A 16,221-nucleotide genomic window follows, 5' to 3' on the forward strand; every position below is an offset into this window, starting at 1 on the left:
ACTAAACTTTAGGATTGCATTGATAGAATTGACAGCCTGTAACAACTTGGGAGTTTTGACTAGCCGACAGCAAGTTTTAAAAACTCGTGGTAGATTTAATCAGGGTTCCTACACATTTTCCATTTCAAAATTCCATACTTTTTCCATACTCAAATGTTCAAACTTCTCTAGAGTTTTCTGACCATTTTCTAGACATTGTCAATGGAGTTTTCTACTAGCATTGTGAAGAGCTGTATAATAATGTTTATTATGAACTTGTTAGCCCTCAGAAAACACTTGCCCATTGTTGGATACTTTTCGATGGGGAAGTGCTGTGTTGGAAGGTGCATTCACATTTGATACAGCATACTACATTATGTTGGAGACTAGTGCACTGCTGGCAGAGGCCTCAGAAATCACCGTAAACAGTATTATTTGTTTGCAATAACAGTTTATCAGATAATGCAGTATCCATGTCTTGGTAACTTTTACAAAATCAAAAAAGTCTACCAGTGTCTTAGCCGAAAATAGCAGAGGTAGGTATAGGGCACGTGCATAGAACTGGGGTTTTCGATTTGGTTTTGGTACCAGGGTCCCCTTGTGGGAGAGATTTTTTTTCTGAGGACCCCCATTCAATTGTATCTTGATTATGTGGACTGACAACTTAAGCTACACAACAGTAGGAATGGTTTATTATGACCTGAGTGAAGTGATTAGTAATGTAGATGCAATAGTCTGGAAACACAAATATTTCTCCATACCCTTGTTTCTTTTTTCCATACTTATCCAGACTAAAATCAAATTCTATACTTTTCCAGGTTTTCCATACTGCGTAGGAACCCTGTTTAATGGATTTGCTTTCTCTTCGGTTGTTTGGTATGGATTTTAACCAGGGTTCAACAAAAGGTACAGTAGGCTCTAAATTACTACATTCCTGCTGCTGGTGTGTGTGTGTGAAAAGTGTGTCGTTGCGGCTCCAACAGACTCGCGTAGTTTTCAGTCAATGACTATCATTTGCAGGCGAGAGCTAGCATATGAGAAACAATTTTTTTTCCAGTTGACATGTAGCCTTGTATTGCACGCATTCCTGCCGAAATAGATGCCCGATAGGCTAAGTGCCAGTCAGTCTGTGGAGCTGCAGGTCTGATCTGTGTGCTGGTCTGGATCAGGTCAGTACTGGTCCTCAATAAGGGACCAGTGTTTCTCTTTATTTAGTTTAAAGTTGATTTATTCATATCTCCTCACTTTAGCAGGCACCACAGGATGAATAAAAGACACATCAAGAAAAAGGTGACTTGTCCACTGTCTTTGTTAAAAAAGAACAAATATAATATGTATTGAGTCATATGTTTTCCCTACATACAATATCATTTCTGTAACCATCTCAGCAGGATCAGGTTATTTGTCTCTCCAGTGCTGAGGCTACAGGAGGAGGAGACAATGATGTCCAGTACGCCAGTGTCCAGCCCAAACGCAACAGGCAGCCTGCAGAAGGAGGAGAAAATGATGTCCAGTATGGCCATGTTCAGCCACAAAGCTCCAGCAAGGCTACAGGAGGAGATGATGTCCAGTATGCCATTGTCCAATTCAAAAAGGCCAGGGCTGCACAGGGGTGAGTCTATGACCCATAAATACCAGTGACCTATAAAACCAATATAATCAGATTCAGGTTTTTGTATATCAGTAACTGATGTGTGTCTGTTGTTCCATATTACATTAAAGTCCTCTACCATAGTGGATGATAGTTTGGGGGACAACTTGATTAGTGTTAAAGTCTGGAATATATATATTTATTATACGGCTCTTCACAATGCTAGTAGAACGCTCCATTGACTTGAATGGGATTTCCCAAAGTTCTAGCGGTAAGATATATCATGTAATTACCGCTGCAAACATATAATTACCGCTGTCAATGGCAACGGGTTTTGTGCTTCTGATACGTCTTTCATATCACTACGCAAGGACTGGAACTTCATTCAAACGTGAAAGCAGACGGTTGATCAGCTGTGTTCTAAAGAATGTTTGATTCAAGTTCAGCAGCGTGTGTTGTTGCAAACTATTTGTTTCTCAGCAAATGCCACGATGAACGGTAACAAATAGGCTAGGTTATGTAGGCTAAAGTGATATTGTGGGGAGTTTATTATTTCGTTTTGGCAAGTAGCCGTATAATAAGCGGGATAATGTATAGAAAGCTGGTCATTACTGTGAAAATAAGTCCCTTCAGGGCGGAACAAGACCCCTCCGCTGCGCGTCGGGGTCCGGTTCGCCCTGTCGGGAATTATTTTCCCAATAATGACCGGCGTTCTATACATTATCCCTTACATATCTCCACACTATCACTCATATCAAATTGTCATCTTGTAATGGTTAAAAATTAGAAAATGTTATGCAATCACAAGATAGGACATCATAGTGATGTGATACAGTCTCCATATTTCCTTTTATAAAATAAAAGTTTCTGTCATTGTGGTCCTGCAGTTCTCATGTGCAACCAGAGGTGGAGCTCACCATGATCTACAGCAGTGTGGAAACAACAGCCTAAGAAGACCATCTTTTTTAGAGTTCAAAATAAAGCATAGGAACTTGACATATTACTAACCGTCACGTATGTCCAACCTCTTACGTGTATGTGTCACTTAATATTCATTTCTATACAAACCAAGATGGTGGATTCCTAAAGAAACACAAGCACCCACACCATACGTTTATCTAAATTAGCTATGTACCAAAAATTAAATTTTATCGTAACTCGAAGAGCTGTAAACAGTGTTGTAAGGCTGCGTGTACAAATCCGCTTGGAGCCCCAGCGGAATTTTGAATTGCTGACGAGAATTCTCGGGCTAACCGTTGATGTGCTGTGAGAAAGGTTGGGAATAAGCACCCACCAGCCCAGCAATAAACTCAGAGCGTGGTAAACAAAATCGGATATTTCTGGCAGTAAAAGCCCCGGTAAGAACCAAACTAGATTTTGTTCAAATCTACACACCTATGGCTACTGAAAAATGTAAGGATAATTTAGCAAATGTTATTTTGAAGTATTAAAAAACATTGTTGTTTTAGAATTTTCTAACGAAATGGTTGGTAATTAGCATGTTTATGATACTTTTCTTAATTTCTCTGACAAGGCGTCATACAGCATCATAATTAGACTCATTCTAGATGTACTTTTATCTAAAATATATTTTTAATTTCCTTGCTATACGTCTGCATTATTTTTTTGCTGACTTTTTTGCTTTGCAGACTGTAATATGCAACAATGCATAAGCTTTGTACACAGGACAAATCCATGCACATGCAGACATGCCCAGTAGAGGGCATCCTTCACTGCAGTGGGGCTCCAAACTCTGTACTTCCTTTGCTGGGTTCTTGTCTTCTCTTCTTTTCTCTTCTCTTCTCGTCTTGTCTCTTCTCTCTCGTGTGATAATTCATACATGCTTACAGTACATACCTGAATACTCTCCCCATTCATAGCCTCCACTAAATCTGCATGTATCAGATGTGCAATGGCATCTTTGCTGCATGTGCTGCTATGTCGCATAACAAAATATAATTTAATTTAGTTGAAGTTGACTGAAGTTTAGTCACTCTAAGGCTCATATCACTGCCTCGCTGAGTCCACCATTTGCACAAACAGCACTCACACATAGACAGGAAGTACAGAAATAAACCAACTAGTGGCTGGCACCACATGTACTGTTGTGGTGAGGGAGTTTCAGAGTGGAGACTTATTTATTTGTTGTCATCAATGTCTATTGTCTACACACAATACTCAAACACCCCACAAAAAAACAAGTGTTTGGAGTGTTTTGTAAATGTATAAAAAAATAAAAGACTGAAATATTCCATTACTCTTTTTATGTCACCTACCATTGAGCTCTGGTGCATCCTACTCCTATCAACGGTCCTTGAGATGAGTCCACCTGTGCCTAAATGAATTCACTGGACATTATTAGGAGAGGCACACATCTATGTATATAAGGTTTCATAGTTGACGGTGTATGTCAGAGTTCAAACCAAGCCACAGGGTCGAGAGAATTGTCTGTAGACCTGCGAGGCAGGGTTGTGTGAAGACAGATCTGGGGAAGGGTATAAGAACATTTTTGCAGCATTGGAAGTGCCCAAGAGCACGGTAGCCTCCATCATTCTCAAATGGAAAAGTTTTGAACAACCAACAGTCTTCCTAGATCTGGCCGCTTAGCCTAACAGAGTAATCTGGGACGAAGGGCCTTGGTCAGACAGGGCCCAATGGTCACTATGAATGAGATATAGATGATGAGAATCATTTAAAGGACAGACATCAGTGCAGCACAGTGCCTGGTTTCTTCCATTGGGAATTGTGGCCAAATAGTTCTGGCTTTGTTTTGTCCTCAGTGTAAAAATGTGCAATTCATTATTTCCCTGCAAATACCATTATATTTTATGTTTATTTTCATTTGCTTTGGCTAAAATGTGTCAGCCAAATGTAATGTAATGTAATGTAATGTAATGTAATGTATCTGACAAGCTGTCTGAATAAGTGGGTCAAGCATACACCATCACGAATGCTCATTCTATCGTTAATGATTCTCTTTTATCTGAAATGTATTGTTGATTTCCTTGCTAGAGGGGAGCTGTATACACACATGCAGACACAGTACATGCATGTCCAGTAGGGGGAATCCTTACTGCAGTGGGGTCTAAAACTCTGTACATTGCTTCCTCTTCTGGGTTTGGCCTCTTCTCTTCTCTTCTCTTCTCTTCTCTTCTTTTCTCTTCTCTTCTCTTCTCTTCTGTTCACATGTTCTGTTCACATATGAATACAACTGAATTAAATTCAAATGAATTGTGGAAGTTGAATAAAGTGTAATCAGTCATTATGTGGTTACCCTTCATATCCACCCTTCCTATCCACCCTTCCTCTGTGACCTCCTGTGTGTGAGCACTTCAACACTCAACCTCCATCTAGTGGTATAGTGCGCCATTTCAGAGAATTTTTTCAGAGCCAATTGTTGTCGGGCACCCCTACATTATTGCACCCCCCCCCCCCCCAACCCCCTCCACCACACAACCTCTGGGCTTAAAGTTTACTGTCTACTAAAGCTGTACACACACACACACACACACACTTTGTTCTCTCTCTCTCTCTCTCTCTCTCTCTAAGCTTTACTGCCTGTCTCGGGAGAAGTCCCCTTTCAGTACGTCTCTGCTTTCACTTATTATATTATTCTTTTCATTGACACAGTTTTTTTTTTTAACTGTCTCTCTTTGAAATCCAATGAATGGATCCAAACTCCAATGAATCCCAACTCAGTTCACTTTAAGGCTACTGTAATATCACTACTACCTTACAAAGCCCACCATTTGTAATCCACTAACAGCATTCACAGGAAGTACAGAAATATACCAATTAGCCGCTAGCACCACATCTAATGCTGTGGCGGGAGAGTTTCAGTGTGCAGATCTGTCTGCCTCAGAGGTTATCACGCCACACACAAGGTATTCAAGTCACGCTAACAATAATGGAACGCACACACACACACACACACACACACACACACATACACACACATACAGCCAAAACACACCCTCTATTACTTACTATTGGCATGTAAGATGGATATTTACTGACAGTGTCAAGTAGCCAACCACTACGCTCATTGGTTGTATGTTTTGAAGAAAAACCACAGCGCCTATAAGAGCAGAGTTCCGCTTCTGTGTTGTGTTTAGAATAACATGTTACTACACATCTGCAGGACTAAGATTCATCTGTAACATTTTAAGGTATGACCCAAAATTATTGATTTGATACGATGTTTCATAACATAGAGATACACATTATTCATCAAACTAAACAATAATGTCAAAAATGCCATTGGTGTCTTTTCAGACATCAGATCAAGAGATCATTTAATTTGGTTGGCTGTCTAGGTCAATAGCATTACCATTACAATTATACACACTACTGTGTTGTTTACCAGTGTTGCAGGGCATGGGCGGTCCAGACCAATTGTTTTCTTGTTGTTGTTATTGTTGTTGTTGTTGTTTTTTAATCATGGTGTTTCATGACTCTTATTACACGGCTCTTCATAATGCTGCAAAATGCTCTGTTCACTTGAATGGGCCTTCCCAACGTTCGGTGGTCTGCTATTTCTCGATAACAGACCGTTGCTAAGTATAACAGACCGCTGTCAAGGAAAATGGGTTTTGTGCTTCTAACTCACGTCTTTCATATCACTACGCAAGGACTGGAACTTCATTCAAAAGTGAAAGCAGACGGTTGATCAGCTGTGTTCTAAAGAATGTTTGATTCAAGTTCAGCGTGTGCTGTTGCAAACTATTTGTTTCTCAGCAAAAGCCACGATGAAACGGTACCAAATAGGCTATAGCCTAGGCTAGGTAGGCTAAAGAGTCATATCGTGGGGAGTTTATTGTGTCGTTTTGGCAAGTAGCCGTGTAATAAGCGGGATAATGTATACAACGCTGGTCATTATCGGGAAATGGGTCCCTTCAGGGCGGAACAAGACCCCTCCGCTGCGCGTTGGGGTCCGGTTCGCCCTGTCGGGACCTATCTCCCAATAATGACTGCCGTTCTATACATTATCCCTAGCATATCTTTACTTGCACTTTTTATTATTCTACAAAGCATCAAAATATTATTTTAGACTCTTTCAATATGGTACACATTGTAGCATGAAATGAATGAAGTTCTCTCTCTTTCTCTCTCCATCTATCTATTTATCTCTGTATCTCTCTCTCTTTCTATCTATCTATTTATCTATCTATCTATCTATCTATCTATCTAATCTGTATCTATCTCTCTTTGCGGTCATCATGTCTGGTTTAGTTTGACTGGCTCTTGACATATGTTAGTAGCTCATAGTCTGTGAGAGAGAAGTAGTAGTTCAGTCATTAGGGGATAATGGATACAGAAGTGTCCCAAAATCTGGAATTGATGGTTGAGGTGGGGGCAAATAACTAATTGGAAGCAAATTCATTCTGTATAGCATTGATATGGTGCATTGATATAGAACAGTGATTTTTCTTTCACTACATATGTCACAATATACAAATGTGTAGCCACCTGCCATTAAGAAAATAGTAATTCTTGTCTCTGGGGAAAATTTATAATATCTTATAGGCTACGGACAGCAACATTGGGATGAGCATGATGGCACGTTGGCCATCTCAGGCTCTGATGTTTGTTATCGTACTAGGTAAGTTTGTTTGACACCGTTTCAGAGAAATATGAAAATAAAATAAAAGTGATACATCTATTAAAATGTGTGTTATTGTGCAAAGAAGGGGATTTGTGTCTCTTAAACACCATTCATTCATAGCAAATTCAATGTAATTTACCTTTTAGATGTCCTCAGCGCATGTCCTACAAATGACTGGGCAAACCTCTCTCGTCAATACATCTGTGCCGTGACTGGATCATCAGTGGTCATGCCCTGCTCTCTTACCCCCCCTGCTGGTCAAACTGTTACTAAAGTCTTCTGGCTAATTGATGCTAAAAAGAATGTGGAACCCAGTGATATCATGGTGAACTCATCTTACGCTGGCCGTGTGAAGTACTACTGGGATGAGAACAACAATGAGAACAACTGCACCTTAGAACTGAACAATGTAAAGATGACAGACAGTGCTGAATACTACACAAGGATTATAGCAGACAAAGTCAAATGGCAGAGCTGCTTTCATGTAACTTTGTCAGTCACAGGTGAGTCTGTCATGATTGAACAATATGCTAATTATTAATTTCTATTATCCTAAAAAAGAAAACATGTTTTAAGTACAACAACACCATATCTATCCAGTCAAATTTGTTTTACTATAAAAACTATATTTTATACAGTCAGTGCAGTGCTTTTGAAACAGTGACGCTTCTACAGCCAAACTGGTTTGATGCTTCGAAGCTGTTGACACTCTACTCCACATGGCCATCTGGTGGTCGATAAAAAATCCTACACCAACATCACAGACATTCAAAAGCAGAAATGCACAAATTCTCAAATACAAATGTTTTTTATTTAAGAATATGATTTGTTCTGCTGTGCTGTGGCTTAATCTGCTCGACATTGACATTCCCAGCTTTGGAAAATAAGGGTTTAAGAAACCTGAATTGAGTTGAGCCGTGTGACTCACCACAGAATTTTTAATTACGTTATGCCTGCACACGCCTGGACTTGAACCCGTAAACACCAGCACCTTGGATCAGGAGTCGAGCATGCTGCCAACCAAGCTAAAAGCCCAGACTGCTAGCTCCCTCGCAGGCACTACTCTTGACGTCTAGAGGTTTACAAACGTATGCTACAAACTTAATTAAATTCAAATGAATTGTGGAAGTTGAAAAAAGTGTAATCAGTCATTATGTGGTTACCCTTCCTATCCTTCTTCTGTGACCTCCTCCTGTGCGTGAGCACTTCAAAACTGTACAGCTACGTATCAACTGGCTACAGTTACATCCATATGGAACAGATGTGCCAGTAAGAACCAGATATATAGTGGCCAGAACATGAAGATGCCTTAGATAGGCAAGATAGGCATTGTGTACAGTATATCATTATTTCATGCATGAACAGTTTACCTACTTGTGCGCGCAATGGGTTTTGAGACCTGCATGATGTGTCAGTGAGGTAACAAAGCTAACATTCATCCTTTCCCATTTAGAGCTGATTGTCCTGGCTCCTGAGACAGTGGTTGAGGGTAGTGAGGTGAAGCTGAGCTGCAATGATACCTGCAGATTGAAAAGCAACCCCACAGTGATATGGAGAAAGAATGGAGAAGATTTACCCTGAAAACAAATAAACAACTATGAGCTTCTCCTCACGAGTGTCAGTACGGAAGATGACGGCTATTATTCATGTGCTCTAAAAGGCCTTGAGGGAAATTCTAAACCAATGACGCTTAGTGTTGTGTGTGAGTATTAAGAGTTATTCAGTGATCACAGATATACATTGTATTCACTTATGTGTGTTATTTAAAGCAACATTGACCAAGCACAGTAACTTTATTATAATGCCATTTCTCCAGTCCCACCAAAGAACACCTCAGTTTCTATCAGATATGGAGTTGAGGTAAATAGAGGCAGTTCAGTGACTCTGACCTGCAGCAGTGATGCCAACCCACCAGTGGAGAACTACACCTGGTTTAAGGTGAATGAGTCCACTCCAGTAGGATCAGGACAGCAGTACAACATCACTAACATCACCTCTGAGGATGGAGGACAGTACTACTGTGAGGCCAGGAACAAATATGGAGCTGAGAACTCTACTGCTGTGTCCATCACAGTCAAAGGCATCAGTTTATCAGGTATCAGTGCATCTCCATGTCTCTTCTGTGATGAGTTAACAGAGATTCCCCTATTCACTTCATTCTTGTTAGTAGTAGTAGTTCTTGGTAGTCTTGTTGTTGTTTTTAATTCCTTCAGGTGGCCAGAGCTCTGTCTCCACTGCTGTGATAACTGTCTCTGTCTGTGGAGCTGTGGGACTCTTCAGTTTGGTTTTAATTGTGGGGTGAGTGAAAGTGACTAAAATCTAATAGTCTAATAGGCCTACTGTTACCACATACCACACCAAAGATTATATTTATTATGACCGCCGCGCAGCGAAGCGGCGGTCATATAGGTTTAGTCAGAATTTGTTTTTTTTTTTCTTTTTCGCATGCCCAAATTTCCGTCAATGAGTCCCGGGACACTGAAAGACCGGGGTACACGAAACTTGGTGGGCATGTAACCCCACATGGATAGCATGGAACTATCATTTTTCGTTTTGATCTGTAACCCCACCGCTTGACTGGACCCCCCGAAAGGAGGGTAGGGCAGACACAGTTTTCTGTGAATATCTCGAAAACCGTGGGGTTTAGGAGGACCATTTTTTTTTTGTATGTTGATCTCAAGGGGCCATGTCAACCCATTCCATAACCACTCATTTCATGTATAGCGCCACCTAGTTAAACACAAAAAAGTAAAAATGAGGTGTTGTAATTGAAGGTATCTGTGACCTAACATAGTCAAAACTGCACGAAATTGAAAGTGTATGATCATTATGACACCCTCTGTATGCACGCCAAGTTTTGTGGAATTCCGTTCATGGGGGGCCACACAATAAATTAATTTATGTTACTATACACCAACTGGCCTGTAGGTGGCCGGAGACAGTTTTCTGTGAATATCTCGAGAACCATAGGGCCTAGGAGGTCCATCTTTTTTATATATGTTGGTCTTAAGGGGGCATGTCAACCCATCCCATTACCACTTATTTCATGTATAGCGCCACCTAGTTAAAAATTAAAAAGCAAAAAATTAGGTGTTTTCATCACAATATCTCTGGCTGACAAGGTCAAAACTGCATGAAATTAAAAGTGTAGGATCATTATGACACCCTCCGAATGCATGCCAAGTTTTGTGTACTTTCGTTCATGGGGGGCCTTACAATAAAATAATTTATGTGTACATTTAGTGACGTACACCAACAAGGATTCCCGGGACACTGAAAGACCGGGGTACACAAAACTTGGTGGGCATGTACCCCCACATGGATAGCATGGAACCGTCATTTTTCGTTTTGATATGTAGCCCCCCCGCTGGACTGGACCCCCCGAAAGGAGGGTAGGGCAGACACAGTTCTCTGTGAATATCTTGAGAACTGTAGGGCCTAGGATGACCATTTTTTTCCGTATGTTTGCCTCCAGGGGTCATGTTAACCCATTTCATGTGCACACATGTGCACAAACAGATACACACACACACACACACATACATTCACAGTAATCATACGTATGACACATACTCACACAGTAGACAAATGTACGCTTGCATGCACAGGCACATACGCAGGCACAAACACAAGCACGCACGCACACACACACACACACACACACACACTCACACACACACACACACACACACATAACATAAATATAACACAAACAATCAAGAATTTCTCAGAATTATAAACAGGCAAGATGGAGGTGGGGTTGTATAAAATTAATTTTACATGTGAAATCTATGAACTAATCATGTTTTGGTACTTGTTGTCTAGCAGATACCAGTGAGAATTGAGTGTGGATAATGCAATTTAGTGAGACAGTTAGAATCATATAGGCCTTTCAGCGTGATTTCTTTTTGTGGAAAAAATGTGCTGGACTGGGCGGCGGTCATATTTTGTACCGCTCTGCGGTACATCTAGTTATACCTGTGTTGAGTGTTCCCAGTTACACAGTTAAAGAGGCTGCAAGCAATGTTGTATGATGTCATATTTGTTTATGTTTGTGGTTATATTGATATATACAGCGGAGAAAATAAGTATTGAACGCGTCAATATTTTTTTCAGTAAGTATACTTCCAGTGAGGCTATTCGCATGAAATTTTCACCGGACATTAGTATTAATTTAGGTAATCCACACATATATAAAAATCCAAACATTAATGTCTAAAAGTAGAGTTATGAGTAAAAAAGTGGAATGGCACAGGGAAAAAGTATTGAACACGCTAAGAAAAAGCAGTACTCAAAGGCAAGAAATGGCAAGGAACAAACTGGAATCTATAAGTAGTTAGAGAAATTATCCCTCCTATCTGTGCAAATTGATATAAGCTGGGTTAGTACATACTGGTGGGCTATAAAAAGGTTTTTTGTTACCAAGGTGTCAAACAAGAAACATTTCATAATGGGTAAAAGCAAAGAGCTCTCCCAAGACCTTTGCAACCTTATTGTTGCAAAACATATCAATGGAACTGGTTACAGATGCACATCAAAACTTCCGAAGCATCCAACAAGCAGTATTGGAGCCATTATCTGCAAGTGGAAGGAACATCACTGCATCATCACTGGCCATGCACAGGATTTCCTTGCAAGATTTCTGACCAGGAAGTCAGAAGGATAGTCAAAAGAGTAGCCCAAGAGCCAAGGACCACTCGGAGAAAGCTCCAGAAAGACTTGATACAGTTGTTACAGAGAAAATAATAGGTAATGCACTCCACCGCCATGGCCTCTATGCACGCTCATCCCGCATGACTCTATTGCTGAAGAAAAACATGTCAAAGCTCGTTGAAAGTTTGCTACACAACATTTGGACAATCCTATGAAATACTGAGAGAATGTATTCTGGTCAGGCGAGAGCAAAATTGAACTTTTTGGATGTCATACTACACACCATATTTGGAGGAGAAATGGCACTGTGCATCACCCTAAAAATACCCTACCAACAGTGAGGTTTGGAGGTGGTGGCATCATGGTATGGGCTGTTTTTCATCTCATGGTACTAGCAGACTTCATACAGTTGAAGGAATGATGAATTGAGTCATTTTGGTCTGGGAGAATCTTGACCATCCACCAGGATGATGAGGATGAGACATGGCTAGACCTTCCAGCAGGACAATGATCCAAACCATTCAGCAAAGGAAACTCTCAATTGGTTTCAGAGAAAGGAAATCAAGGCCCTGACTTCAATCCAATTGAACAGTTTTGGAAGTTAACTAAAGATCGGGATTCACAAGAGGGACCCCTGGAATCTTCAATATTAAAGTACTATCTGTTGAAAAGAATGGACCAAAATCACACCAGAATACTGTAACTGGTTAGTTTTGTCATACAGGAAATGCCTTGAAGCTGTCATTACGAATAAAGGCTTTTCCACAAAGTATTTAAGAAATTTCAGCACGTGTTCAATACTTTTTTCCTGTGTCATTCCACTTTATTACACATAACTCTACCTATGGACTTTAATGTTTGGATTTTTTTATATGGGTGGATTATATGAGTTAATACTAATGTCTGGTGAAAATGTCATGCATGTAGCCTCATTGGAAGTATACTTACTGAAAAAAATGTTGACGTGTTCAATACTTATTTTCCCCGCTGTATATATATATATATATAAACAAATGCATTTTGTACAAAGTGACATACATTAAATTTGAACCAAACACTGAACAAAACACACCAAAGTTTGAAATTGCCTTTAATTGTCAACAGTACCTTTAAATATACCTATAGTACCTATAAAGTTTTGAAAAGAAATCAAGACTGTACACAGTTTTTGTTGTTGTTTTGTTGTTGCAGCAAAAAAAGAAGAAAGCAACACAGACAATGCAAGAATGGGTGAGAAATGCAATGATAGTTTACTTGTGCAAAACATTAAAACATTCGTGAATGGTGTGTTTACATCATACATTATTTGGTCATGTGTATGCTACTAAATTTATTTCTCTCAATTTAGAATACCCTGGATTATGTTAATGCTGCCAGGAGTGGAAAATCAGATGCTACCCAACCTGATGCTGTTCACCAGAGCCTGAACCCCAACACCACCCAACCTGATCCAGTTTACCAGAACCTGAACCCCAGCACTGTTCAACCTGATCCAGTTTACCAGAACCTGAACCCAAACACCCCCCAACCTGATGCTGTTCACCAGAGCCTGAACCCCAACACCACCTACACAGTCTACCAAACTCTAAATAGAAACTCTACCTAAAATGCACAGTCCTGTTCAATGCAGCTCATTACACGGCAGGAGGTGATGTGGTATGGCAGTGCAGTTATGGCTCATGGGACAATGTAGGCCCCAAAGGCCAAAGGTCACTCACAACTTAATATAGTAAAATATAGCCATAGTGAAATTGTATGTTGACTTTAAATGGTTCTCATCATTGCTGGTTGCATGGTTGCCTTTCCTTCCACTTACAGTGGTGTAGACTTAATGCAAATAGTTTGAGAATAATGGCTACGATCTTTGTCTGTAAAAGCAACATTTTAGTTATTCTCAGTGCTTGAAATGAGAAGTATAGCCTAACCATGTTAGATCTGTTGCATGAATGGCAGAGATAACTCAAATTCCCTTTCTACAGTCATCTAAACAAGGCAATCAAATTCCAGGACCAGCATAGATTACTTTTTTTAATTCTTGGATAATCTTCTCTGGTGCCAATTGAGCATTGCTCAATTTTGGATTAAAAAGCAAAGTAACTTCAGTTACTGAGAATTGTACCGAGTAAAATATTACTGAAATTGTATTGGTAATGCCTTACATTACTGCATTACAGCAAAAAGAAATGCATTACTGTAATTACATTACTTTTTTAATGCATTACTCCCAACACTGGCAATAACAAAGTGACAGTGATAAGCGAAACACAACGCTCAGACCATAATAAGTTCTATTTGTTCCTAAGTAACAAAAAAGGTTTGCCTAAGCTGACAATTGAATACACTCGCATTGCACTTTGAAAGTTGAACCAAGTTCATTCCTCTCACTCTCCTTCATGCAGCAGATCTAACTTGGAACGTTACCTTACCATAAAACATAATTTGAAACGTAGGCTACATAGACTACGCTTGCGCGTGTGCGTGCGAGAGAGAGAGAGAGAGAGAGAGAGAGAGAGAGAGAGAGAGTGTGTCAGTCAGTTCCAGGGTTAGGCATGTCATTGTTTGCATTTCCTATTTGATATAAGAAACGTATAAGGAAATCATAAAGGAAACAAGGACAAGGAGGTGGTGGAGTTATGCTGTTCTCGTCATTTACACTTCAAGTTCAGGTTTGTTATCAGCCTGCCCTGCACTCACTAGCCTACAGGTTGGAGCTGGCCAAACAGTGCTGGCCTAGGCTACTTAGGTACTTGTAGAATCAAATGAGTGAGTCTTCAATGACTTGTTCTCCGCTAATCATAACATGAACCATATGATGCATCTTGCTATTTAAAATGCCACTCTGCTACTGTAGGTGGCTATAAGCTATATAGTTTTTTTATTTTTTTATAGCAAACAGAAATGTCAAGATAGCAACATGTCATTACATCCTTTAAAGGTGAACTATGCAGGTTGTTTAGCTTAATTTACCTTAATTTACCTTAACTTAACAGCTTCGGAGTCATTACAGTTGTAGATTTGTAACTGTAGGACAACTTTTTGTACGTAGAATATTGATTTGTAATTGTATAATTTGTAATGGTAAAATGTTTTTAACTGTAGGATGATTTGTGTAAAACCGATTCGTACCCATAGAATAGATTTGTAAGTGTAGGGCATATTTGTGATATTGACAATTAGCCTACTTGTGCAGATCATTTTTACAGTTAGAAATAATTTCTACAGTTTCCAATCGTGATACACACGTACACGTTGAGTCTAATATTCTTCCATACATTTATGTTAAATGATCTCCACACTGTGTATAATTATTAAACAAAATGTTTGCAATCATGAATAATCATGAGATAGGTAAGGGATAATGGCCGCCGAGGTCTCCTGTTATACGGAATTAATGTACGAGGGCAAGGGGCAAAGAATTCCCCGATGCGCAGCGGATTTGCCTCCGCCCGAGTCCATTCATTCTGTATAACTGGTCACACCTCGAAGGCCGTTATCCCGCTTATCACCCGGTTGCCACTGTAAAGCAAAGGAAACACGCGGTTCCGTTTAAAAAGAATCTCACTAGCTTGTTGTACAACTTTCGTTGGCCCTACAGCGATAGCATGGACAGTTAGCTTATTTACAGTTGATTCCATTGTTTTCCACTGCCTCCTTATAGTTACCATTCATAAGCATTGATATGGAACGGCGATTAAACTTTTTTTACCAGATCTACTTCATAGGTGTCCCGTTATTCAGAATTAAAAGCGACCCCGCCAGCCAATCAGTATTGGTATTGAGTATTTCTTCTCTCCGGGTGATAATAAGTCATAATGATGAGCTATGGTCTCAACTTTTTCTTTTATAAATTAAAAGTGCTGAGTGTGCTGAGTACTTTGTCCATGTGCTGTCTTGCTGCAGTTCTGCTGACTAACCAGAGGGGGAGCTCTCCATGATTTACAGCAGTGTGGAAACAAGAGCCTGAAGGCATAGTAGTTATTAGAAAGCTAGATATACCGCATTGTCCGTTGAGTTATATTATTGCTAGTTGCAAACACCTTGTCTATGGGCAACAGTTGCCGGCAATCAGAGACACTGATTTCCAGTCTCATGCTCCTCCATTGGCCTCCAGTGATTGTTGCCCCCACCAAGATGGCAGGGCTATTTATGTACGTTCTGGAGCCCAATGCGGTATCTAGCTTTCTAATGTATGCTGAAGGGTTCTAGCTGAACCAGGGTCCTATTTGTTTTTTTCTCAGACAAGCAGTCCTGATGAGAATGCTTATTCAATTAGGCCTAGCATGCACTATCAACATGATGCTCATTTAAGATGCACTTTCATCTGAATTGTATGTTCCATTTCCTTGCTATGCACTTGAATTATGCATTTAATGAATATATAATCATGCAACAG

The 16,221-nt window shown here is 40.0% G+C and overlaps 1 protein-coding gene across 1 annotated transcript; it reads left to right on the forward strand.

Annotated features, from left to right (window-relative positions):
- Positions 1–5,698: 5,698 nt before the first annotated feature.
- LOC143099218 (uncharacterized) lies at positions 5,699–14,320 on the forward strand. Its single transcript, XM_076262305.1, has 7 exons — positions 5,699–5,739; positions 7,097–7,172; positions 7,322–7,678; positions 8,629–8,877; positions 8,992–9,473; positions 13,020–13,058; positions 13,177–14,320. The coding sequence occupies exons 4-7, from the start codon at positions 8,859–8,861 to the stop codon at positions 13,432–13,434; spliced, it is 798 nt and encodes a 265-aa protein (XP_076118420.1). The 5' UTR covers positions 5,699–5,739; positions 7,097–7,172; positions 7,322–7,678; positions 8,629–8,858; the 3' UTR covers positions 13,435–14,320.
- The last annotated feature ends 1,901 nt before the right edge of the window (positions 14,321–16,221 follow it).

Source organism: Alosa pseudoharengus, unplaced genomic scaffold (assembly GCF_046254945.1).
Source record: "Alosa pseudoharengus isolate Yale_2024_CS ecotype anadromous, Long Island Sound unplaced genomic scaffold, YU_APseudo_1.1 YU_APseudo_1.1_scf_25, whole genome shotgun sequence".
NCBI classification, from domain to species: Eukaryota; Metazoa; Chordata; class Actinopteri; order Clupeiformes; family Clupeidae; genus Alosa; species Alosa pseudoharengus.